The sequence below is a fragment of the Chiroxiphia lanceolata genome, chromosome 1 (genome assembly GCF_009829145.1).
Source record: "Chiroxiphia lanceolata isolate bChiLan1 chromosome 1, bChiLan1.pri, whole genome shotgun sequence".
NCBI classification, from domain to species: Eukaryota; Metazoa; Chordata; class Aves; order Passeriformes; family Pipridae; genus Chiroxiphia; species Chiroxiphia lanceolata.
Window position 1 is genome coordinate 35,921,204 of NC_045637.1, and position 26,277 is coordinate 35,947,480.

Here is a 26,277-nt window from a genome sequence, read left to right on the forward strand (position 1 = left end):
AGAAACTTAGAAAATAGGAATTAGAAGCTGCACTAAAGGCATATAAGGAGGATCAAATTTGCGAATCCCCTTTTGATCCAGACTTAAGCTACGGGCCTGTGTGAAGCAGTAAGGTGGCACAGGAAATGGCAGTGCAACAGAGGAGGTTTTAAAACAGCATGGGAGCACCAGGCTTTGAAATGTGAGAATTTTGAGGTAGCTTTTGTGCAACCATTACATCACATGACCACAGAGCATGCAGGTATGAATCTGGAGGGAGGGGACTTCCTCTGATGCCAATTATTCTAAAAGTTTTTGCAGAGATGAGACGGTTTATCTGCTCTCCCTGCTGGTTTGGTCTTTGTCCTCTCTACTGATGCTGCCAAGAAGGGGTGTCAAAGATCTTCTGTTGTAAGTACTCGACTTGTTTGTAGGAATCTGATTAAAGTAGATCACCTCAGATAACAAGAGGAATTAATGCTGCAAATACATAGGAGAGGATTTTCAATCTCATAAGCTACATGGAGGTCAGTACAAGTCACACAGCAGCCTCTGAGATCTCTGATTTTCGCAGAACTGATGATCTTTACTTGTCCTTTTCCTCTCTCCCATTAGCCTTTACACTTAAGCATTTACCTTTATTAATTCGGTTCTACTTGTAATCTGTTCTGTTGCTCTGTCCAGTATGAGGAAAGTACTGGACAGAGGTAACCCTGGGTGAGAGAAAACCAATAGGGAACAGGAAGGAGTTTTTTGGGCTTTCCAATGGACATGGCACATTCTCCTTAATAACTATATAGGTTTAGATTCCTCATCTCTCAGATGTTTTTTAAAATGCATATTCTCATCTTAGATGTCACCCTGAAGTCTGATGTTCGTATATCCTCTCAACTTGGTCAGCCCAAAGTAGTAGACTCCTGGATCCTAGCATTTCAACTTTCTCTCTCTCTAGCGTGTAACTGTGTTATATATTCACGCTCAATGTCTCAGCCGTGAACAATTGTATGTAGATGTTTGCACTCATGTCAGTTTTTCCCCGTGCCTTGCTTGCTGTGTGCATGCAGATGTCTCTGGTGAAGGACATACTTAGACTTTAAGCACCCATCAGCCGACCCTGTGCTGCCTTTGTTTGGCACTTTGGTGATTTTAGCTTGGCTCTGTTGGGTAGGTCCCCAGACCGTGCTTTACAGTTGGTGATGACATAATTTCTGACATGAGAAGTCACAAACGGTTACTTTACTATCAGAATCTGCCCAATAGCTCTCTGCTCAGTTTTGCCAATGGAGGAGTCCTAATTTTAGGATTTCTATTTAAAATACAAGTACAGTAGGTATGAAGTACACCAGCTTGACCACACCAAGAACTAACGTCGGGAGATGGCTACATGAAGGCTGTGGGATGTGTTATTCTAGGATGTCCTAACTGCCCAAAATGCAAATGGTGCCACTGTGAGTGCATCTGAATGAGACCCACACGCTCCAGAGGTGGGAGCAGAGGCTGCAGCCCTCCGGAAGGGAACACCGAAGTGCCACCGCTCACAACACAGCACTGACACGGCTTTGACCCTTCCTGGGGAGGCTCTGATCCACTGAAACAAACGTTACAGAGGCTCTGAGGTTTCAGCAGTGTAAGGCAAATGCAGTTCAGGCTCTCTTCATGTTAATTCCCATTTGTTGCTGCTTAGATAAGCATGTAGTGACAGCTTTCATGAGGCAGGAACCTGTCCATTGGAAAATGGATTATGACCACCAACTCTTGCACATAAACGACTAAGTAATCATCTAATGGTCACTAGTGAGACACCCTAGGTCTGTGCTGGTGACCTAGAGGTGAAATGACTTTCTTTGTCTATTTGAATCCCTGAACCATTCAGACCCCTGATTGGGTTGGGGGGGGGAAGTTCTTATCTAAACAACCATTGATCTTTCTTAAGGTGAAAAGGTCAGAAGAGCAAGTTATTCAATGTTAACTGTTTTTTTATGCAATCAAAAAAGCTTCTTTATTTCTAATGCTATCTTAAAATATACAGCAACACTTAAACATCCAACCTTTCACAGTGGTTTTTTGAAAGTGATGTCAGCTTTTAGATAAATGACAAAGTCCATACACAGTGTCAGCCTCCCACAGCTGTGTCCATAGCCATACCAACAATGCCACACAATGTTTTCCTTAAATCCCATAAAGGCAAGCGACAATGCCACAGAATGAAGCGATAACGTATTAAAGCTGCTGACAATCAGTCTTTAACATGTGTTATCCATTTGACTGCAGGTGTAAATCAGCATTTCAATGTCAAGTTGCTAATTTAAGGCTGTATGGTCAAACATCTAAACGGAGTACCCCAGAAAAAGCACAAGTGCACTGTCAAAGTCACTGCAGGTCAGGGAACACAGAGAAAAAGTTCCCCATCAATAAACCAGTTTGTCCTATGATATATATATATATATATTTCATCATACAGGAGTATTAGATTAAATTGAACATTTAATGGGAGCTCAGACTGCAGCCTCAGCACAACCAACATTCTGTCACTGCTCAGCTGACTTTGGTTGTGCACATGCTGTCAGCGTACATGACCACAGAACCAAGCTGTGTGGTTCTACAGGGTGACATGAATTACCCTGTGAATTATCCTCAAAGGATACAGGTCACGTTTCCTCTGCTTTCACTTAACTGTGCCACCTCATGGATGTACATTAATTTTTCCCCTTTAATTTTATATTAGAGAAATAAGGAAAATATCTGCTGCCATTTGTTGTAATTAGAGTTCTCTGAAAATGGAGTACATGTAATTTTTCCATAGAAACTAGAAAGTATTTGTTTTAATCTCCCTCTCCTCCACCTAGGAAAGCAGTTAACTTGAGAATCTGATAAACGTTCAATTGAGCTGTGTCAAATGGTTGTCCCTTTTATTATTTGGCTGTAAACATTTTCTACCAACTCACTCGTGGCAGCTGTTTCTGTACAATGGGGAAAAAAAATGGAATTGCATTTTAGAGGACTATTTAATGGGATACTGGGACTGGTAAAATATAAAACTGCATTCAGAAACATTGCATCTAAGGGAACTGTAGCGTTCCTAGTGATAGCCCAGGTTTTGGGCTTTTTTTTGTGTCAATTTCACTGAGAAATTCAGAGCAGCAGTAGAAGCTTCTGCTTATTTTCATGGACCACTACAAATAAAAATATGCACTAAACATTTTGTAACAAACTGACCCTGTGCGATTTCTCATATGTACACTGCAACCCAGTGTGCAGATGGAGTCTGCAAATTCAGTCACTGACAGTCCCACCACACCACTACTTAAAGAGAAACTTCTTCTGTAGGTGGCCTGGTGGTACATCAAAGATTAAACCAGGTCTCAAGGAAGGATTAGCAGGGGTGGGTTGGTGTGGAAGACCCTCTTCTCACTGCTCAGGGCTGACACTGCAGCAGACAAGCAGTTTGTGTGCTGCTGCATGAGCTACAGCTCCTGGAGAGATCAGGAAAATGGTGGCATCACTTTCTGCATTCACTAGCTGGTGTTTGGATTTAAAATAAGTACCTTTTCCTTTAGAAAGCTCATAGGGATGGTCTGAGGGAAAATGGAGACCCTACCTTTAGGCCTCTTGCTGCATTGCATCAGCCCTTGTCTCTTCTGCACAGACAACACTTAATGCAGTGACAGATTTACTAGGTAGGAGCTGTTGAGTCCAAGGCACACTGCACGTGTCCTGGAGCACTGTGATACTTAAGCAGATTTACTCGGGGGTTATGGAGAGGGCCTAGACAGAGCTGGGCTGTGTCCCTTAACCACTGCTCTTTCTCATCTGTTTCTTCAGGTCTCAGGGGGATGAAAAGCCAACTACAAGACAGAGGATGACAGACTTGGCACAGGATGGTGCAACGAGGAATGAGCATACACGATAACCTATCTGTAGTTTCTTCCCAGTTTATTCACACAGGAAGATGGTGAGAGTTTTTGGAGATTTAGGCATGTTGATTACATATTTTTTGCTTCATTGTCTTTTTGCTTTAAATGCTGGTAAAATCAGCACTGGAATGGGAAGAGGCAAGGGAAAAGAGGGGATGGACAAACTACTGTACCAACTGCTCTCATTTTTATAATCCCAAGCAGAAATCCTGTGAGCTCTACCTTGTGAGGGGAGTGGAGTGAGCTTTCCATTTTGTGCACTCCAGGTGAAAATATACTGATTGGTAAACTACTTTCACCAGCACTTTCATATGCACTCGTTCACACTTGCTCCCCAAAGCTAATCTTATTAGTGTAGATGGACTGAGTGAGTAACCAGATGGGCCAGGTTTTGTTTTGTGTCTGCCTGCACAGAACTCAGAGAATACAAGACTAGGGAAAAGAAATAGCAGGTGAATGTCCACAGCAAGAATCATGAACGTGATAACTCCTACTCTAAAAGGAGTCCCTAAAGCCTCTTCAAACCATCCTTTTGTCATGACTGAATAGCTGACATATATGCCTACTTAAAACCTATTCAGAAACCATGGTCTATATGAACTGGACATTTGTTCTTCTTTATATAGAGACTGACAAATCCTTTTATATAGTTACAGCTGTTTAAGGCAGAAAGTAAGAGGAGTGACTCAATCAAGCCCTACTGCTAGCAAGTATGACGTACAAGGATCAACAGTGTTGTCGTGAAATATGTAATAATATTTACAACTGATTATCTACTGGTTATGTATTGTGTACTGATTATGCAGAAACAGTCTTAAATGTTCACAGAAATACTATGCAGCAGTTCAGAGGCTTTTACTTCTGGAATGCCTCTACCACTGCTCTCAGTTCTCATTCATGATACAATGCTTTTGGGTGCACAGTGCCAAGCTCACCAGGCAAGTGACTTTGCAGGAGGAATCATTATGGTCCATGAAGCCAGTGAAAGCCTCCTCCTCTGAATAATGTGGTTCATAGTTACCTTGTAGGATTGAACTAAACATGACAGAGTTAAACACTGCTCTCAAACACTTTCAAACAAGCTTGTGTTTATTTTTGTTATTTGCATTTCAGCATCATCTAAACATAGTAACAGATCTATCACAGAGGGCTTGAGTAACAGAGTGGTAACAAGAGCCAGAAGAACAAGCTGCCCAGACTTCACACATATGCCAAATCACTGCTGGACACTCAGAATTACAGTGTCACCCCAGCTCCCCATACAAATGCCAGACTCATGCACAAAATCGACATGTTCAAAGATACAGATACATTTGACCAACTAGGTTGTTTCAGTACAGAGTAATTTAGTAAGATAATACATGAAAAACTCCACATAACTCTTCAGCTGCGAATAAAACTACAACTGCCTGTGAGCCAGGGCGTGATTCCCTGTCACATCACCACTATTTGAAAGACAGCACTGTGGGGTGACATGAGATCCCCCAATTTTTCCTTAGCAGATTTGCACTAGTAACTAACAACTGCTGGTGGGAAAACCACTACTTGTGTAGCTGATATCCGTGAGTGAGACTTCACAACCAGTTTAAGCCAGCCGAAGACTCTGATGCTGCGAAAGGGCTGTGAAACACAGAAAGGGCCCTTCTTACAGCACCATCTGCTTAAGTTGGGTTAGGTATTACATAAAACCCTTTGTCTCACCTGCAAAATCAGAGGGGGTATGAGGTTTAATTTAAAAACTAGCAAGAGCTCTGGGTTACCTGGTATAGGAAGTTAAGTGTGAGGTTCTGTCAGCTGGAAATGCAGCCTGCCAATAACTGCCATACTGGCATAAATGGCAAATAAAAAGTGTGCTGGAAGGAAATATCCTACCTCCCTAACTAGCCCAACAAAGTGCCTGCTGAAGTGATGAAATCAGTGAGTGCTGCTTAGTTCCCCAGAAAGTGTATTCTCCCTAAACGCAGCATGACTGCCATGAATTAGGCTCCTGGACAAAAAAATTCTCTCTTCAGGAAACTGTATTGCTACTACAGCTTGGAGAAAGACAGGACTGGAAAGACAAAACAGGCCAAAAGTTTATATAGAACCACAGAATGGTTTCGGTTGAAAGGGACCTTAAAGATCATCTAGTTCCAATCCCCCAGCCATGGGCAGGGATACCTTCCACTACACCAAGTTGTTCAGAGTCCTATCCAGCCTGACCTTGAATGACAGGGTTTAACAGAAGGTTTTGACAAAAAGGGTTTTCTTCCAAAATATGGAAGCTTTGCACAATATAACAATGTGACTCTCTTGCTATTACATCACCCCTCATGACAGAGGTACTTGTGGGCAATTTCAACAGAGGAAAAGATTCAGAAGGACATGGAAATCAGATGTGTATCCCAGCACAGGCTGAGGCACACAGGCAGTGCAGTCCTATGGCAACTAAACCTGTTCTGTTGCTAAAAACAACCAGGCTTCAACGATAGCATCCATCCACACATTTTAACAGCACTAAAACAGATCCAGTGTCAATATTGAGTACACATCTGTTCTCAGGTTCTAGGACAGCACTAGCTTGATCAGACAAACATCTAAATGCAAAGGTGAAAGTATAGAGCTTTCTACTTCAACAGGGTGACTGAAAAGTGCTCCCTTCCCAGCACAAAGAAATAAGCACACGAGAGGTTATGGGGTTCTTCTCACATTTGTCTTGTGCTGTGGTAGCTGCATGAATCAGATGCTGAAAGAGCTCAACACGAAGCAGAAACTGATTTAAATGAACTGTACACACAACCACATGAACATTTTTAAAAAAGAAAAATAGTATTAAAATTTTAGTTTCATTTCTCCCTTCCCCACTTCCCTTTCTCAGTTGACAGTCAACCAGCTGGTTAACTGCTCTGAAGGTGCAGGCTCATTCCCACATTTAACCAGTGCTCCCCATGGGGCACTGCGCAGCCATATGCTTCACCACCAATTTTTAATATTGAACCACAGCACACAGCCACTTCCTTAAGCTGGTGGCTGCACTGTGAGGGACAGCACCTGCAAGAGCTCAGCAGAAGCAACTGATTCACAGCAAAGTAAGACACAGTTAAGAGCTTCCTTCCACAGAACACAGCAGGAAAAAGGAGCTCTTGCCTCCAGAAACAGAATGACCATGATGGATACTGTCTTGCTATTACATAGTTCCTGTTGAGCATGTGACCATGTTTTACTCTGATTTTATTCCTCCGATGAACACTTCACATAGATCCTAAAAGGAAAGATAAATATCTGACAATACATGTGAGAATTTTAACCCCAAAAAAATTTTCGGGAAGCCTTTTCCAAACAACTAAGAAAGTGTGTAGTTTTTTTCTTAACCAAACAATAAAAGAAGTACCCCAGTTCAATAGCCTTCTTAGCAAAACCAGATGGCAAAATGATGATAAGCAGAACAGAATACAGTAAGGTGACATTTTCTGCAGGGAACTCCCCCTCCCTAATTAATAATGATCTTACTTATTTTGTAACTAGCAGAACAAAATCATGGATAATTTAAATAGAAGCATAATTTGCAAAATGGTTTGGAACATCCCTTAAAACATTTTTCCACCTTTGACCATCTTTAAAGCACAAGAAAGCCTTCACTACTGCAAGAAATCTGCTCCAACTTTTATGCAAGTCAATACCACTGACTATTGAGCAAAAAAGAAACCACTGTCAAGTCTTCACTTCAAAGCACTGTTTAGTTAAAGATGAACTGCATGACCTTTTTGCAGTGCACAATGGAACAGAGGTCAAAAATACCCAGGTTCTTCCATGTTCTAAACAAATTCAGCGCTGTATCTGTAAGAAATTACCTCTCTGTTAGAATAGAGCACACTTTTCAGAACACAAAGTTTAAGCTAATAAAGCTTCATGGAAGCCTCGAAGAGAGCTGATAAGTCCTCTTCTGTTTGGGGACGTGGTGATAGCTTAGTCACTCTCTCCTACAAGATTAAAGAAAAACTAAATTACATAAGGTTGCCAATAATATTAATCAAACAGTAGCTGAATTATGTGTTTCTGTACTACATCCTTTACAGAGAACAACAAGGTTTTGCAAATAAGCAATCAAGTAATTAAGGTTGAGGAATCGTCAACTGTATAGGACTTTCAAGAACATATTACCTAAAATTGCCTATAATTAAATACAGAGAAGCAAGATTAGAATGTCGTTCAGTTGCAGAGTCAAGTACTGCAAACACAGGCCTTGTCCATCAAGATGTCAGTACACTGGAGGATGTTATCTTGGGAACACAGTCCTTTTTCAAATTCATTTGCCAGCATTGGAACCAGGAGTTTGAGTTTTAGGGACCAAGACTTTCAAAACATAACATCTCCCAAGGCCCAGGAACTGCTGTAAATGGGCAAAGTAAACAGCACTTGTAACTCAGACTGCAATAAAGGGACACGGCAAGATATGGTATGAAACTTCTTAATAAACAGCCTGACACCTTGTAATCAGAACACAAAGTAGTTGTGGTTGACCTTCATTTGGGTAGTGATTCAACCGAATTTGTAGGTGCTGAAGTACCACTGACAGAAATGAAACCCAGGTATTTGCTTCACTGCTCTGCTGGACAAAATAACCACAAAGGCAGGGGTGGAAATTCAGAAAAGCTCCGTGCTACTGAGGATGAGGAGCTGTATTAGTGTAGGTGTTCGGGTACTGCAGAAACACTCAGCTGAAAGGGCCTAATGCTAACGTAGTCATACTGGTTATGATTAGCACTTCTGTTTCCAGCAACCAATGATTTTAACATTTATTGAAATACTGGAAAGATTTAGAAATGTCTACAAAGACAGAAGCCAGACTTACTACTACGAATGCAGTATCTTTAGATGAATGTGGTATATTTTGGCAAGAGGAAATTTCTACAGCTACAACCTGTTTCAACATCTCCCTTGTGGAAAATGCTGTCCCCAGCTTTAAATCTCTTTCCCCTTTTTCACATGTGAGAAAGTGGATGTCATTTGCTAAGGTCCTTGCTTCATGCACCAAGTGGGATGCTGGGGAAGGGGCTCCTCCAGCCCCCTGCCTGGGTGGGAGGCTGAGCTGAGCTGCCATCCTGGGTGGAGCACACACCCCCGCCCAGGGTGATGCCGCAGTGCAATGCTGCAGCCGCTCCACTTCCCCCTCAGCCCGCAGGGATGCGATTTGTGGCCAGGCTGGATGTGGTTACACAGCAAGAGTACCACCACACTGCAAACTGAATGTGAAATATTGGTCTAGCATGGTGAGGAAGCCAGCTGTGAGGCATTCACAGTTCATAATCATGGTTAGCATGGCTTGTGATGAGTATGAAAAGTGCAGCTTTGTGTGCATTATTTTACCTACAGGAGAAGCTTTGCTGGTGCATAAGTAGCAATCAAATGGTACCTCTTTCCTCATCCCTGACCAGTGTTGCTAGACACACAGATCCAGCTGAAGAGAAGCTTAAGATTCTTCTATGCAGTTTTGAAACCAAATGGAAAATTCAAATAGTACTACGGCAAAAGTGTGTTGTTTTTTTTCAGACTCATAATATGCAAAATATAACAACTTGGTGCTCAAATATTCATAAATTCATCAGGCTTACAGTAGGACACTGTGGGCCAAAGTCCAGTTTTGCAGCTCTGTGCACCGAAATGGTCAGAGTTATCTGTAAAGCCACACCGGGAGACAGGACACAATCAGCCTGACAGACTGTAGCATTTCCCAGCTATATCGACAGAAGGCTGCAAATGGATGCTCCTCCTTTATGCCTCGACACAGAGGCACCAGCACTACTTCTGCACAAGCTTGCTGATATTTGCTGGTGCCCAGACAGCAAGGCCCTGGCTCCCTTAATCTGACTCAGTGCATTCTGGTTTAGTGCCAAAACCGAGTAGCTCAAGGCTCATCACTGGTTCAGCCCCATTGTAGCTGTCTCTGGGATGTCTGCAGGGGTGGTTGGGCCAGAGAACAGCTTTTCCACTATCTCATTTTCTCTCATCCTCTCCTCTGAAACACCACCACAGGGCCAGCCACCTTAGACATCAAGAGAGCATCTTCTGCTAGAATCACTGCTGTCTGCAAATAGGATCCATTTCAATAGACTCACTTAGGAAGGAAAATAAATTCTGTTTTAACTTCAAGCACAGGTGTTTGCCCCAACAGAGTTCCCACCTAAATTCTGACAGTCAGATTAGTTTTGTTTTCCTGCAGCCTGCACTTCGCAACACGGAATAATCTTTGCATACTTTTTAGTGCTATAACAACTGCATCACACTGCTTTGCTGACATGAGTGGCTCAGTGCTGTACTCCAAAGCAAACCTACTGCAAGATGAAAACAAAAGAAAAAACATACCAAAGATTAAACTGTATGGACTAACTCTGTGGCTAATACATTTTCATCATGTAACATCTTATATACAAAAATACAGGTTGAGAAACTATCAGGTCAACTCATTTTACACAGTACAATCATCAATGCCATGAGACCACAGTAAATGAATGAAAAGTCAATTTGAGCTAAGCTAACAAACAAACAAACAAACCCTTCAACATCTTTTGGAGAAGAACCTTTCCCCTCCCCTAGCTATGCAAAACTAGTCTTCAACGAGATGTTTTGCTTATGATGACCTAAACCTAATTGTTTTAAAGAAACATATTTATCTAAACAAGCCCCCCAAATGCCCCGTAACGACTTACATACATAACCTATTTGATGGGTGCTCAAAGACCTTAGTTTTCTCCCTGGCTTTGCCACCACTCTGTTGTGTGTGATCCTACACAGTCGCACCTTTGTGTCATTTTCTCAGGTATAAAACAGGAATATTAATATTTACTGTAAATATAACTGCTCTAAGTTGCTCTGAGATTCATGACTGAGAAGAACTAGACATAGTAAGAGGTCTGCTGTAAAAAACGAATAACCTTTTGGCCTAAAAAATTTTCACTTTCTCCATAATGTTTATTTCCCTTGCAACTTGGTGGAAATAAATACTAACTGGACAGAAGAGTTCATAGCACATGAATCAAACTCTCTTTTTACAAGGAAGACACTGGATTTTGCTTTTAGAGTGGTGTGCTGCTGTTTGTAATGTCTTTGTGGGCACTGAAACAATAAAGAGTATCACAAGTTTAATCTATATCATCCCAGGGGACCTTATTTCAAATTCTGATGGGGGTCAACGGAGCAAAAAAGCCATCTGGGAAGAAAAATGCAACTTCTCAATATGGAAAGTTTAATGTAAAGTAAGCTCGGTCATTCTTACCAGATAGCACTTGGTATTAAGGCTTTATCCATAGCCCATCTGCATACATAATTAGCAGAAATAGTTATGAAAAAGCAGTATCTTCTACAAAGATCAAAGGTCTATGAAAAAATCCTCTTTTTCAAAAACGTGACATTTAAAAAAACCCCCGAACGTTTAGCCATTACAGAGTACGGCATTCACTCAATCCCACTGAAAAGAAAAACCTAAACTGTGGAATGAAACAAAACACAGTCGACTATCCGTAGTTTTCTTCACGTTAATTGTTTTCATGCAGGAATAGAAATAACAGTTGTTTGAAAAGAAGCAATTCTGTTTTCTCCAGAATCTGTTCTATTTTATTTGACAAGAAAAACTGTTTTGCTCTCTGTCTTACCTGAGGCAGAGTGCCTTTGACTAATGCAGGGATGTCTGCTTTGGAATAACCAATTGCAGCTAAGCCATCATCAACATTCAGATCAAATAGGAATTTCCGGAGTGTGTCTGCCAAAATAAGCCCCGCATCTTCGATTCTGGCAGTGCGGATGTCAGCTCCTAAAATAAGACATAATGCCTTGACTGTAGGGTGGAGAGAGCGGAGGAAGCCTGTTCTGGACTTAATTTAATCATAATATCAGCTGAATACATATCCATACACAGCAGTCACTGCCCTAAAAGCAACATGAAGTAAAAAGAGGAATCAGCCTTCATTTTACAGTTGGAATAGTTTGTGAAAGGTGAAATAAAACAAGATCAGAAGCAGGTAAATGCTGCCAAAAAGACTAACTGCCACATGAGGTTAACTTCCTTTTCCTCTGTGCTTACAGGGAGAAGCGCTTTTCAGACTGACTAACTGCTGGGAGGAAAGAAGCTAACGCATGAACGTCAGTGGTATTTATTTTTATGGACAGTGTGCCAAATGCTAACTTCATTTTAATGCCTTGAGTTTGCTGACATCTAGAGGACTCTTCTGTTCAATTACAGATTCACATACAGGACTAGAGCATGTAGGCTGAAAAAGGCAGGAGGCGGCAGGGAAGTGTTCAGGGGGCTGAGTAAATCCTAAATTTAATTTGAGTACACGCAGATTTGTGTAGGATGATGCAGAACTGAAGGGGAGGAACTGATATATTTGAAACAACTATGGAACAGTAACGAAAACATTGATATAAAAAGGAAGATTACTAATATTTCTTACAGAATAGCTTGCTTCCCCTTTTTCGATGAATGGTCAGGACTTACTTAAAAGTAATAATAAAAGCATGTCCAGACAAAAGACACAGGTTCCTCCATATGATTTCTTTTTCAAAGTAACTCAAGCTAAACTGCTTCTCTGTGTAACCTCAATGATGTTACACCAGAACTATGTTAGGTCCAAGTGCCATACCGAGAGATGAGTAAGAGCACTAAATAGCTACAGGGAAAACACTTCCTGTGGTCCTCACGCAGTTCAGTGGAACATTCAAAGGGAGTTAAAGTGAACAGAAGACCTACAAGCTCATTTGAAGAGCTCAGACATTTGAGTAGTAGGACTGGCAGTGCTATAGCAGATAATGTCTGGGAGAAATTGATAAATAAGATATGACAGAATCTTGTACCAAGTCTTGTGCTATTAGGATTATGGCATGAAGTCTGAGTTTATCTTGGGTTTTGCTATGGAGGAGTAACTGAGACATAAATAAACAATAAATAAATAAATACACTATCTTCAGATAGTACAGCAAAAGGCAAAAGGAAGAGGATAAAACATGACAGTAAATGTGACTGGCAGTTTTAAAATATTGCTATAGTTCTCGTACTTTCTTTTTGCTCAACCTAAAGGACACATCAGTCTTTGATTGCAGTTAAGAAAATTTCTGACCACATGCACACCTATTTCAACTATTTAAGAATCCACCCAGGGAGGTATTAAGATTTTTCTGGATCTACCCAAATTCACAGCTGTACCTACACATAACATAACTATTTAGTAATCTGCTTCATGTCATAAAATACCTTCTTAGTCACTGCATATGGCAACATGACAGATTTGAATCAGCTACTGTAGTCAGTTAGACTCTGGACTGGAATCAGAAGTAAACACCCCAGATGGGAAGTAATAAATTCAATTCCCTGTGACACGTTTTCAGCAGAGTCCCTTTACAGCAAGGCACACAATGACATAGTTAAAATTTCTACTGACAAAATTAACAGAACTTCTAGAGACAGAATTTATAGCAGCAGCTAATACCACAAAATGTAAAGGAACTGCTTTTCAGCCACTTGTTTTAAAATCAAGAGCCAGAGTTCAAATTCTCTGATATGCTGTGGTGACTAGTTATCCAGAAACATTTTCTTTGTCTAATTTCAGCTCTGTGATATTGCTGTAGGAACACAGACGTTTAATAGTTTAGCATATGATTCCAACTAGGTTTGTGTTCTGGTTTGCCCACAGGCAGGACTGCATATTTTAGAGGAAGCTGAAGAGCCTCACAGACACCGTTTATGAAACAAATGGAATTTTCCCTGAATGTAGTTTTTCTGACCATGTTATTTTACGACCTCTTGAAAATACTGTGATATTTTCACTGTGTATAAAAGTCCCATTCTTTCTTGGGGATGTTTTCAGATTACTTATACAAGCAAGTCATAGATATGGCTGGATTGCTGTGACTTGCATACAGAAGGCTGACCATACAAGGTACTGAACACAAATTTTCCAAATACAAGGACAGCTGGTCTAACCACTTTACTCTCAGCACTGCTGCCTGACTGTGACTGCTCCTTAGCCAGCATGGGTATTAGCAGCAGTTTAGTTACAACACAGAGCCTAGTGCACACAAACACCTGATCTTAGACATAAATAAATTAGCTCACTGCAGAGCCATGCTGTCACAGCTAGACTGCTAACAGCTCTGAGATTACATCACTGGAAGCTGGTTTATTACACACAGTCGTGCTGGGGGTGCAATTAAGAGGTATCCTTTCTCTAGGACACCTTTTTGTGATGGGTTGCACTGATAACAAAGTGCTGTATAAAAAGGTAACTTTTAAATGAGCTGTCAGCCTGCAGCATTTACTTTTATTCTGCTAAGAAGCAGAAAAGGTCATTTGGCTTGTTAATCCACTTCTTAGCCATCACATGTGGAGAGCTACTCCATGCTTTCCTTTGACATCAGCCACTGAGAAATTCCAACACCTACAAACAAGCTTAGGCACACATTAGAAAGACCCAAGCTCACAGTTGTGTGCCATGGAAAAAGAGCAAGAGTGATTTGAAACACCACCCTGCTCTAATTCATTGTCACAGCAGGGAATTTGTTAGGCAAAATTCTTTCTTTTAGCAAATGCACCTGAGCACTTGTTCATTTTATGGTAACTACTCTCCATAAAGCACCGAGAGATATGCCAATTGCAGCCACTTTCCTTTGATTTGTAAGAGGTCTACAGTTAATTTCAGCTGTCCAGTTTTCTAGCCAAGAAGATGATTTCTCCAGCTTGCTCCTCTAACCACATCATTCAATACCAAAATTTAGTGTTATTCGAGCTAACTTTGCATTACACATAACTCCAGAATCCTGACTTTTAAATTTAACGCCCTCACAACAACAAACAACAATTGCTTGCACACATTTTTTTTTCCTCTCAAAAAAATTTTTGGAAATTGGAATTTTTGGAAAGAATTCCATTTGTACATGTAAGCTGTATCCATAGAGATTCCTACCTAGAATCTCTGCAGCTTCCAAGTGCCGCTCAGGATGTATCTGTGCTGTGAAAGCGAACACTGCTGGGGATGTCAGCACTACAGAAAGGCCATGTGGCTGGGGAAAAAAAAAAAAGGACATGTACTTAACTTCAATATGCTTTAATGCTCATTAATGACAGATAACAGACAACTGAAACGTACAATACAAAACCAAAGATAAACCAAGTTTTACCACTAAAGAGTGATCCACATTATAATCCTTGGGTTTATAAGTTTTCACCAAACCAGAAATAGGGTAAGACATTCCATGGCTGGAACAGAGAGCAGAGAGCAAGTGGTTAGGGTAGCACTCCTGGTATTTGGAAAATTTGCTTTCAGTCCCTTGTGTGGTCAGTTTTCGGTATGCAAGCCTCTTCAGCACAGATATTCAAAAGGTATTGACACACAGCTGTGGTGTGAATATCAGGTACAGACAAACCTCATCCCTCTGCACCTCAGGGACATAGCTGTAAAAAACAGTACCTCCTTACTTTGTGAGTGTGAAGTCATATTACTCCATTGACTGGACTGAAAGATGTTCAGATCCTGAAATAATACAGATATGCCAAAAATACCATAATCTGCATCCCTACATGATCACACTGCCTAAGGAAAAAACCCGTTAATTTTAAGGTATAATTAAAAGAGTAGACTTGCTCAAAGAAAAGGAATGAAAGGAACATCTTTGAAAAGAATGACTGCTAAAAACTTCACACAATTCAATCTCTGAGATTTTCATCCAAATGAAACTATATTGCCTTACAATAATAATTACAGCTCATTTCAGCCTGCTGATTGCCTACCCTACAGACAAACTTACAGACAATTGCATCAGTTCAGGAAAAGCACAAGATTACATCATTCTGTCTCACTGTAGAAAAGCTGGCATGAAATCTAACATTTTAGATGTCATTGACTTTTTTTTTACTGTGGTCTTTACTATCAAGGAAGGTAAAGAAGGTCATGTTTTGTAATTTTTACACGATTGGATTTGAGTATCACAAACTAGAATACACAATCCTCATACACATAAATGCCAAAAGCCCATTAATTTCTCACAACACACAGCTCCCTCAGCATCCACAGGCCAGGCTACAATCCCTTAATATACATTCAGCAACAAAGGCAGTGACATCTTTGACAATCTGAAACAAACACTAGCTAGAAGTTGACCTCCTATGGGGTTACTGTTTGTCTGTACTCACCAGAGATGGACACCAGCATTGCCAAAGCCAATACCAGCAAAAGCACTTGCCAGGTGCATGTTGGCTCTTGCTTCACGGTCTTCAGGGTTTCTGATGGCTCTGTGTACCAGTAAATTCACAAACAGATTGGTGATTCGGGAGGGAGAAGGGGGAGAGGGCTTCCTTATGGACAGATAGACAAAACCCTCTAAGATAAGCTGAGATAAAATGCTGGAAACAGGATCAAGTCACTGCAGTAAGAGAACAATCCTGCTTCTGGATCACTAAGTAGATCATACTGATTCAGTGAAGGGCAAACCTCTTTTCACTTTTCCAAAAACTGAATAAATAGAGTGAATTTAACCAGATTAACCTCAATGGTGATTTAAACAACTCTACTTAGGAGCTTTGGCCATTCTATGTACAGCTCAAGGATCACTCCACTCATTAGGTGGTAGTCTAGATCACATCACCTGTTGTGGGAAAAAGACAAGGTTGCTTGCCTTTCTATGCCTCAGGCTCCTTGTGTACTTTGACAACAAGGAGAAAAAGTCTCGTGAATAGATTCTACATGAACAAGAAAAACTATTTTGACTAGCTAGGTAAAAAGTCTTTTACAACAAAACTCCACAATGATCTTTAATAGAAGGGCACATGGTATACAAAAGCTGTATACCGGCTAAAACTTTATTGGTAGGAATCAAAATTAGCATCCAATTAAGCCAATTCTTATTCTAAATTGAAGGTCTTCTAAGTATGAGCAGGTTTTCAATAAATGCATAATTCTGCACATTCGTAAGTGTATGTGCCTACCTTCTCGATGGATGTGTAAGTATCTTAATTTACTCTGATGGTCACAGAAGTTACATCAGCAGTATTTTGTTCAGTTTGTTACATATTCCCATTATAGTGTTATAAAAAGTTGATTCTTGGAAAAATATGTAAATGATGCTCCCATATTAACTGAGCAGCTTGAAATATCTTTAACAGGACTTCTAAAATAGATTCACAGAGGCATTAAAAAGCTACCTCCCTCAAGAAACCTATTAACCCCAATTTTACTTCCAATTTTATTTGACAAAAATTTTCCTTTATTTAAGAAAAACCCAGGGTAGAAAATGAAAATTTAATGTTGCAGCTTGCCTTAATTTAGCCTAAAATTCAAGCTCTTCTAAGCATCCCTTTCAGGGCACTGAAGACAGACCATACTGCAAGGCAGATGGCTGTTAAATGTATTACCTTTTCAAATATTTAGCCACAATATGCAGAGCATGAAGAGCCCAGACATCACTGATAGGGTTGCTGCCTTGGTAAGCTGGTCGGTTGATCGGGTTTGAAGGGCAGGGACTGCGCATGTTGTAAGGAAGAGCGGTGTATGATTCTAGAGCATGGCTAACAGGAAGATTAAAAAATTAATTATTTCATGGGGAGAACTCCATGTTACTGCCCTGCTGTCCTTTGAATGCAGGTTCTTATTGATTTCTGGTGTTTAACAGTTGCCAAAACCGAAAATACAATCTCATAGACAACTGGGAGAATGCCGGGCAGGCGCCTCCAGAGTGCTTCACTCTCCAACAAACACACAGACGGCAATCCAAATACAGTCATTATCTATCAGCTCACACCATGCTTAAAGCTAGGTTGGATGCATTGGCACCTTGGTGTGTAATGCTTTTCACTGAAGAACACTGTACATGTGCAACGGGTGCATTTCCTTTCTGTGGGACAAAGAACTGTAAGAAGCTTTAGCACAGGAAGTATCGCTGAGGTACCTTTCTTTTAGAAGTATCAACCTTTAAAAAATTAGGGGTATGATATTTAAGCTGAGTGGAACTGCCAACAGTTTAATCTCTGAGATTCTCATGAATCTGACGACATAAAGAAGGGGCACTGGGTACATGGCTACATTCAGATGTTTAAAACTACAGATGTTTAAAACCATTTTCATTGGTGAACAAATGCCTTAATTCCATTACAGACATTGCAGTTCAGGGTACTTCACCAAGTCTGAGAAATCACTGTTTCATTACAGCTTTAATATACACAGAATCCAGAAGCAAAGTAAGCTCTGGCTCTCCGAATAGAAATGTCAATGCCTTTTGTGAAATTAAAAGCTGTAGGTTTAAGATGAAGAAAATTTTGTGCCAAGTGAAAAGCAAATTAAAGAGAGGTTCCAAAGATGGCCATAATTGGGTGAAGACCTGCCAGCATCTCACAAACCTTTACAAACTTTTATTGACACACCATGGCTTTTGTTAGAAAATCCTTGTTCTCTATTCCCTGCCATGTCTATGAGACATGATAAATGCTGTCACAATTTTGATTAATAATCTCTATGATCTCTTAAAAAAGGACACCTGGACCCTCTTCTCTGACAACAACCATCCTGGAAGCAAATTTCTGGAAATAAGTGATTTGGTTCCATACATTCTGAGGGAGGCAGTGAAACTAAGAGGAAAGTATAACAGAGCTCACCTTAATGAGAAGAGCAAAAGGAGAAAAAAGATCATCCTTTTCTGCTCCCAAAATATATTTTTTTCTACAATCATCATAGTAAAAATACAAAAATGTAATAAGTTCAGGTAGCAGCCTACACAGAAAACTCACCAAAGCACATCAAAGCCACTGTTGGCCACTATTCGTTCAGGCATAGACAGTGTGTGCAAAGGATCAATGATGCCTAATGTTGGCTTAATGGCTCTTGAAGCAATGCCTGCAACATGTAAAGTGAGGAAAATGGGTTAAAGATTTTTTGCAATAAAATAGGACAAGCTTCATGTTCAAAACATCACAATAGGGAGAGGAACTTATTTGAAACTATGAACGTAAAAGGGAAGAGAGAGAAGGGAGAGCAAGGAGTATCTATAAATGTAGATCATAGGTATCTTACTGATGATGAAGTCCCTGTAACAGGCTTATATGATTTGAGACTTTTGCCTGAAGTGGCAATAGCATTCTCTCTCTGTTTGCAACACTCCCTGAGCAGCCTATACTTGCAAAATGTCTGTGCTGCATGGCATCTGCAGTATTCTTAAATTTGTATCTCCTGTGAACAGTCAGAGGGCAAAACTGGTTTGGGCCTACAATTGATTGCTGTTGCCAATTGCTGTCTTCAGCATCTGTAATAACCATGCCCTTGTGTTTTGGTTATGGAGGCACAGATGTAGCTTTGAGGGAGAGACAGACAGACACAGACTGATTGACTATGTATAAACTAGAAAACTCTTCAGCTATTATCAGAACACCTTAGCACACCCATTTGGGTCCCAAGTACTGCAGACTGCATGGCATATAAAATCCACATGTTTAGAAGTAAAACCTCAAAACAGCTATGAAGCTCAAGATGACATTTTAGCCTTAATCTTTATTTACCAGGGATGAAAAGGCCAAGGGAAGACTGTCCCTCACTTGCACAGCATCCCAGGCCTGAGGTTTCAAAAGTCAGGAAAAGGAACATTTGGTTGCAATTATACAACAAAGAAACAGAAGTCATAAAAGCAGAAAGAAAAATACAGAGGAAATAAGGAACAGTTGGTTGACCCTGAATATAAGTAGAAATTTCCTTTGCAATTAACATTTTCTGCCATTTAAGGACTTGAAAGATTTTAGTTTCCTGTTTTGCCTTCGAACTATAATCCAATGTATTACATAGGTATTTCATTATGTTAATACGCTATGAATTTAATTCAAGGAGGAAACCATTAAAGCTCTTCAAATTTGCCTGTGGCAGTTGACTCAAACAAAATGACACCTGAAATGAAACGCGGTATCCCTTCCTTTCACAGCAGGGAAATAACAAAGACATTGGAAAAGCAGTTGTCTTGCATAGCATACAAAAACCCCCACAAAACAAACAAACAAAACCCCCCAAACAAAACAGCAAAACCTCACCGGTTTTAACTTTTAGTTCTTTGAAGTCAAAAATGGCAACACCAGTGGTTTCACTTCCAGTGCCAGATGTTGTAGGAACTTAAAAGGAAGAATGGGGATAACAACAAATAAATAATATATAATATTGCAAAATAAGTAAATAAAACCACAATAGTAACATCACCAAAAACACAGGAACCAGGAAATCTTGGAGGAATCCCTGATCCAAAGCCAACAGGTCAAAGAGAAACTGTTACTTTGATCTCTTTTCTCAGTAAAAGCAGTCTAACTGAGCTAAATAAGACAAACTGATTGCAAAAGCTCTGATCTTTACACTGAAGTAAATAGTAAAATTGCTGCTGAATACAATTAGAGGAGAAGTAAGCCCAGAGGAAGCTGAAACAGTCATGGTAAACTGATTTCAACAGAAATATCACAGAGAGTGTAGAATAACTCCCCTTCCCCCAAGCCCTCACTCTCCACAAACATCCCTCCTGCTTTACCTGCTATCAGTGGCTTGAGGGGAACAGTGACAGGCTTCCCTTTCCCAATAGGAGCATTGACATAATCCAAGAATTCTGATGTAGGACTGGCTGCGTACAGGTTGGCAGCTTTACAGGTGTCTATCACAGACCCACCTCCAACAGCAACATAGGCATCAAACTCTCCCTTTCTGGCAAATCTAATGGCATCCAGGAAACTTGGAAAACAAGAAAGGATTTCCAATTAGTCAGGATTAAACCAGTACAAAGGGAAACTAATTATTAAGACCAGTATGCAGGTCATACGGTGTTTAAACAGCCACAGGGAATGCTGGAAAGGCCTAGGCACTACTTGGAGAAGTGCACTGTCAGAAGTGAGTAGTACCTTTGGTCTGTTGGCTCCACCCGGACATTATCATATATCTGAAAGTTTATACCATATTTTGCCAAGGAATTCAATACTGCATTTACAGGAGGGAGTTTGGAGAGGTTTTTATCTGTCATCAAACAAACTCTTCTAGCACCAAGATTCTGCAGGTCCTACAATAACAATGACATTAAAAACCAAATGACTAGTAAAAATCATACACTGAACAATTTAAAAACTGATCCAAATCAACAGATCAATTACTAATAAAAAACCCCCAACCTAAAAATAGTTGGTTATTGTAAAATGTTTAAAACCATATCAGCCGAAGAAAAAGAGCATTAACCACACACACATAGGATGCAGAAAGCAGCATAAAATTTAAAGCTGCCAAACTGATATAGTTGAAGTCTTACGACAGAAGAAAACTAAAGCTGTTGAACCACACGGTTAAGACTACAGTAAAATGTAAATTTTTTTTAAAAAATATTTTTTCCTACACAATTCCTGCGACAATAAAAAGGTTTTTTCACAAGTTGTCTCCCCTAGATACCTACCAAAGCACAGGATCAAAATCTTGCAAATTTAATACTGAATATTAATTTATTGATTAAAAATCAAAATAAGTGGCAAAAGAGAGAAAATACATTCTAACCTTTGCTAAATTAATTGTCACAAGAGCTACATGATACATGCAATTCTAAATAATTCTAACACTGTTTAAAGACAGAGGTTCTGTCTAATTTCATTTACTGACTGTTATCTTGCTTTACAAATTTGCAAATAAAAAAGAGAATTGTTAATGTCAGAAATGCCAAGAAAGGAGGAAAAAATGATAAATGAAAAAAGCCAGTGATAACGGTAAACTGGAACAATGTATTCAGGTGAATCATCTCACATTGCTGAAACAAAAATTCTTCATTTTCACAGTGCAAACTCAGAGCTGAATGAGTATCTAGCTAATTTAATGGAAAGTCCCTAATTCATTTTAAGGAGCAGCAGAAGAGACAAAAGTGATCTTGAGAAAATCCTGGTGAGTCACCAGGATTCAAAACTTTCTGAATTAAATTCCCTGTCAGTGAAAAGTATTGTTGCATAATCCTAGCAAATCATCAATTATCTAATTATCCCCCAAGATGCATTTCATGTTCTCAGTTATACCATAGCAACATTGATGCAACATGCTTCTGTTCTGTACCCAATAGTATTTTCCAGCCTTTTTACACTGCTATATATGACAACACATACTGCAAATCAGTGGAGATTCAGACATGCCATAAATAAATTTTCCTTCATAAAACAGATTGATAGCACCATCAGCCCTTTAGAAAGTAACTTTTCACCAGAGATGGACTTACACCATAGCAGCTTACCATGCCAATCTCTTTTGTAACTCCTTCTCCATATCGGATGTTTGAAATGGCCATCTACAAAAAAAAAAAGAGAACAAACCAAAACCAAACAACCTTTTTTTCCTCGAAAAATGGATAAATGGCATCTACTACCACACAGACAAAGTGAAATATAAATATTTAATAATGCAACTATTTGTTAAATGCCATGTTTAGCAATTAGTGTTCTGTATACTACTTTTAAATCAAATACATTTGATTATTAAACCTACCTCAAATGCATAGTCTGTATTTCCCAGGGTACACCGCTCAGGGACTGGAATGGAAATGAAACAGTAAAATTAGGGAACAAAAAGTTATTGCAATCTGTTTCTCAACACTAGAGTTGACAGACTTCTTTGCTTTTAGAATCACTAATATATTTGCACAGGTCATCTCAGCTTGTCTGGATAACAGTTACCCATTTCATCCCTTATTGGTTGTGAGATTATCTAAATACTTAATTTGATTAATATAGTTCAGCAAAACCAGTATTTTTTTCCCCTTCTTTCAAGAATTATTTCCTATAAAAACCAAACAAGTTAGCAGGAAGTTTGTATGAGGATGTTTGCAGTCTGCAAAGACCAGAAAAGCACGATAAGTAGAATTGAGTGCTGGTACAAGTTGGTACAAGCTGATAGGTGCTAGAAATGTGTAGGGGCTACATGATAACCTTCAGAACAACTTTTAAGACAAATCCATGAGACATCCTCCATGTACACCTGAATAGAGAAAATCTTTTGTATGTGTAGGAGCAATACTAACAGGTGTTTACACTTCTCTTTACTTCTGCCTGGTCCTGAACTAGCAGGTGAAACTGAATTCCTTGCTAGAAAACTAAGAAACTGCATGCATTTATAATAATAAATAAGAATCAGTGCATTACTCTCAACCTTACTTAGAAGAAAAGATATTTATAAGGACAGTCCTTCAGTCACAGCCTCTCTCTGTCATGTTGTTCTTGCATGAATCATCACAAAACTCAATTTCTGGCATATCCTGATTTTGCCACAAAGTGAAACAAACGTCATCAACTGACACTGCCCATTCTTCTCCAAGAAAAGATCAGATGAGGCATTCTGCTCTTCCTGCTGAAGTCATGCCTTACATGTGCTATATTAATTGAAAATATGTAATTTGGGTTCAGATCCAATGAGTGAAGCCATGATAATGAGCCACAGACACTCTGGGGTGCACTGAAGCACTGACCCACAACAGTAACACATAGATGTATTAAAATCCTTTATGCATTTTCTATTGAAGCCCAGGCCAGCTGCTATCAGCTCTTTTCATTGCCACCTCTTGCCAGGCTGGACATGTTTGACCTCTCCTGGAGCTTGAGTCTGCTGTACTTTCAGTCGTTAATTTGACAGGCTAAGAACATGTCCAAACCATTTACTCTCTTACTTTCTGATAGTATAATAGATGTCCTTTTGTTATATTCTTGAGCCAAACTCAACTTTCAGGAAATTTTACCAATTTGAAAATTGCACTATTTCCTTGAACACTACCAAGAAACATAAAGAACTTTTATTTTTCCTCTACAGTCACTGTTAAATCAATTCTGACTATTTAGAGACTTACTGAACTGATATCATCTTGCTACACTACAGACTCGATGCTTAAAACTTACAGAGAGTGTGCTTGACTAAGACTTCTGTTTAGGAAGAGCTTAATTTGAATTGACCGAGTAGATCATCAAGCAGACAAGCAGAAGAATGAGATTCTGTTTCTCAGCTGTGCTATTGTCTTGCTGTATGATGGCCTTGGACAAAACAAGTATCTGAACACAGATATGGCCTTTCCATATGTGAAATGGCAATGGCAATTTTTTAAAAAGTGTCTTCAGCAAAGCATGTGAAACCAAGCTGCTCAGAATTACCCATTACAGAAATTATGGCCCAAAATTACTGATTTTTAGTGGATCTGGAGACCAATCAGCTATCTGGAGACTGACACAAATAGTTATTCTCACAGCCTCCCTATGCTCCATGCACACAGAAACTCCTCCAGGGTGGCTTGGTTACTCAGCACAGGCCTCCTGCTCTGACTCCACAACCCTGGCCTGAGCTGCGCTCTTGGCACTGACTGTACAAAAAGCCTATGGAGATTTTATTCTCCACCTTTGTGAATAGCTACTTTTTATCCATAACGCTTCGTGTTTCCTTTCTAATGTAACAGGTGTGTATCCAAAAGCAGATCTAAAGTGGAGATGTCTCAGGTGGTGACAGTAGTAGTAGCAGCCAGAGCAAATGTCTGATCAACTTGCCTCACGGTATGGGGAGGGAGGGGACAGGAGGCAGTAATTGCGGTTTATGTGGGAGCAGTGAATCTCTCCAACAATAACCAGTATCCCTGTACAGCCGCAAAATACAGACTGCTTACCTTAACCTTTAAGCTGCTCTCTTTCTCACCTGTTGCCTACACCTCTGCCTTGGTTACACTGATACATACGGTTCTGCAGGGCCACAGTCTCCTACAGGATTTTACTCTGGAGACACAAATTAAGTCTTACCTTGGGAATAAGCGTGGCCATGGCTCGGGCACCGACATCTAGTTAAAATGTTTAAAAAAAAAAAAAGAAAAGTATGGTTAAAAGGGGAAACTAAAGCAGACAAACGAATCTGTCCTTGCCTAAAAGTATCCTGCAAGCACCCATTCCAAGGGCCTCCAGCGGTGTGCGGCGGGAGGGGGGACGGAGCGGCCGCTGCTTTTCACTCTCCACACGCGGCTCCCGCCCGGCCCCGGCCCCCGGCAGTGCCGGCCCCGGGGAGAAAACCCTTGGCCCTCGGCGCCCCGTCCCGCCGCACTCACGCTGCCCGCTCCAGCTGCCGCAGCAGGCGAGCGGCCCGCGCCCGCCCCGCCGCCATCGCGCATTTGCGGCCGGACTGGGATCGGGATTGGGACGGGGACGGGCCAGCGGCAGCGCCTCCTCCCGGGTCAGGCGCCGCTTCCCGGCCCCGCACCAGTCGCACGGGTGAAATAAGAACTGTCCGCATTCAGTCCCTCCCCGGTCAATGCCCCTGCGCTCAATGCAGGCACCGAACTGCAAAACCCAACCCGCGCCTGTTTCAAGGCAAGCAAAGCCTGATTGCTAAAATACACAACACAGAGTGCCCACGAAGGGCTACTGAAGTACAGTTAGGGCTGAGCGCGGGTCATAGTACTTGTCACGGGAAAATACTGAAAGTAGTTCGATTGCAGAGTGAAAATAATAGAAAAGCCACGGTCCTGAGCATAGGGCAACTTAAAATTAGCTTAAATACTTTTCAGACTTTTTTAATGGTGCCCAGTGACAGGATGAGGAGCAATGGCCATAAACTAAAACACAAGAAGTTCCACCACAACACAAGGAAGAACTTCTTTCCATTGAGGGTGGCAGTGCACTGGAATAGGCTGCCCAGGGAGGTGGTGGAGTCTCCCTCTCTGGAGACGTTCACCTGGACGTGTTCCTGTATAACTCGCTGTAGGTGACCCTGCCTTGGCAGCGGGGTTGGACTAGATGATCTCCAGAGGTCCCTTCCAACCCTAAGAATTCCATGATTCTGTGAAATTACATGGTAAACTACAGGGCAGGATGGACCAAAATTGTGTAAACACATGCTTAAGATTCTCTAAGCTATGCTGCTTAGCTGACAGAAAAGTATATCAGTATTAAGCAAAGGTAATATTGGATTCTGACAAAGAAAGCATCATTTTTCTGTTGTAGCAGGTATTTTGCCTTCGCATACCGCTGCGTTTCCTTTATTAGAGTTGAAAAAAAGGTTAATGCATCAAAAAAGGAATTTATTTGCAATACACTTTAAAGGCAGGCAGCTGGTGTTCTCTGGGTCTCCAGGAAAGAAAAAGTACTTCAGATATTGAAGACAGTGAAAATTTCCATTTTGTGGACACACAAGTATCTGGTGTTTCTGCCCATGGCAGAGGAGTTGGAACTAGCTTTAAGGTCCCTTCAAACTCAAATGATTCTGTGATTCTATAAACAGAGCTTAAAAAGGACGATTTCGCAAGGTGCTGAGTTCAGAAGAGCATATTAATGGCCTGACCAGGCAACCTACATGAAGCTGTGAAACCATCCATTTGTGAGAACCAGAAACTGTCAGCACCCCAGAGGCACCTGCACCTCTGCTCAGGT

The 26,277-nt window shown here is 40.6% G+C and overlaps 1 protein-coding gene across 2 annotated transcripts; it reads right to left on the minus strand.

The window, feature by feature from the left end:
* Positions 1-4,961: 4,961 nt before the first annotated feature.
* On the minus strand, positions 4,962-25,040 carry ADHFE1 (alcohol dehydrogenase iron containing 1). 2 transcript variants are annotated; one of them, XM_032694200.1, is made up of 15 exons: positions 24,957-25,040; positions 24,658-24,695; positions 22,376-22,419; positions 22,125-22,178; positions 20,770-20,924; positions 20,406-20,602; positions 19,924-20,001; positions 18,640-18,745; positions 17,272-17,424; positions 16,054-16,152; positions 15,042-15,120; positions 14,828-14,924; positions 11,522-11,679; positions 7,724-7,852; positions 4,962-7,134 (listed from the first exon to the last, which is right to left on the minus strand). In XM_032694200.1, the coding sequence occupies exons 1-14, from the start codon at positions 25,010-25,012 to the stop codon at positions 7,769-7,771; spliced, it is 1,398 nt and encodes a 465-aa protein (XP_032550091.1). In that variant the 5' UTR covers positions 25,013-25,040; the 3' UTR covers positions 4,962-7,134; positions 7,724-7,768. The 2 variants fall into 2 exon arrangements, with proteins under 2 accessions (XP_032550091.1, XP_032550081.1); XM_032694190.1 differs by having other exon boundaries at positions 4,962-7,852.
* Positions 25,041-26,277: the final 1,237 nt, after the last annotated feature.

Bases quoted from the DNA above. Each gene is read 5' to 3' on its own strand.
- ADHFE1 (XM_032694200.1), bottom strand. From the start codon at position 25,012: ATGGCGGCGGGGCGGGCGCGGGCCGCTCGCCTGCTGCGGCAGCTGGAG. The intron at 20,002-20,405 runs GTAAAGCAGGAG...CTTCCTTTTAAG, and splicing joins CCTCAAGCCACTGATAGCAG to TTCCTACAACATCTGGCACT. The intron at 15,121-16,053 runs GTGAGTACAGAC...TCTCTGTTCCAG, and splicing joins AATGCTGGTGTCCATCTCTG to CCATGGAATGTCTTACCCTA.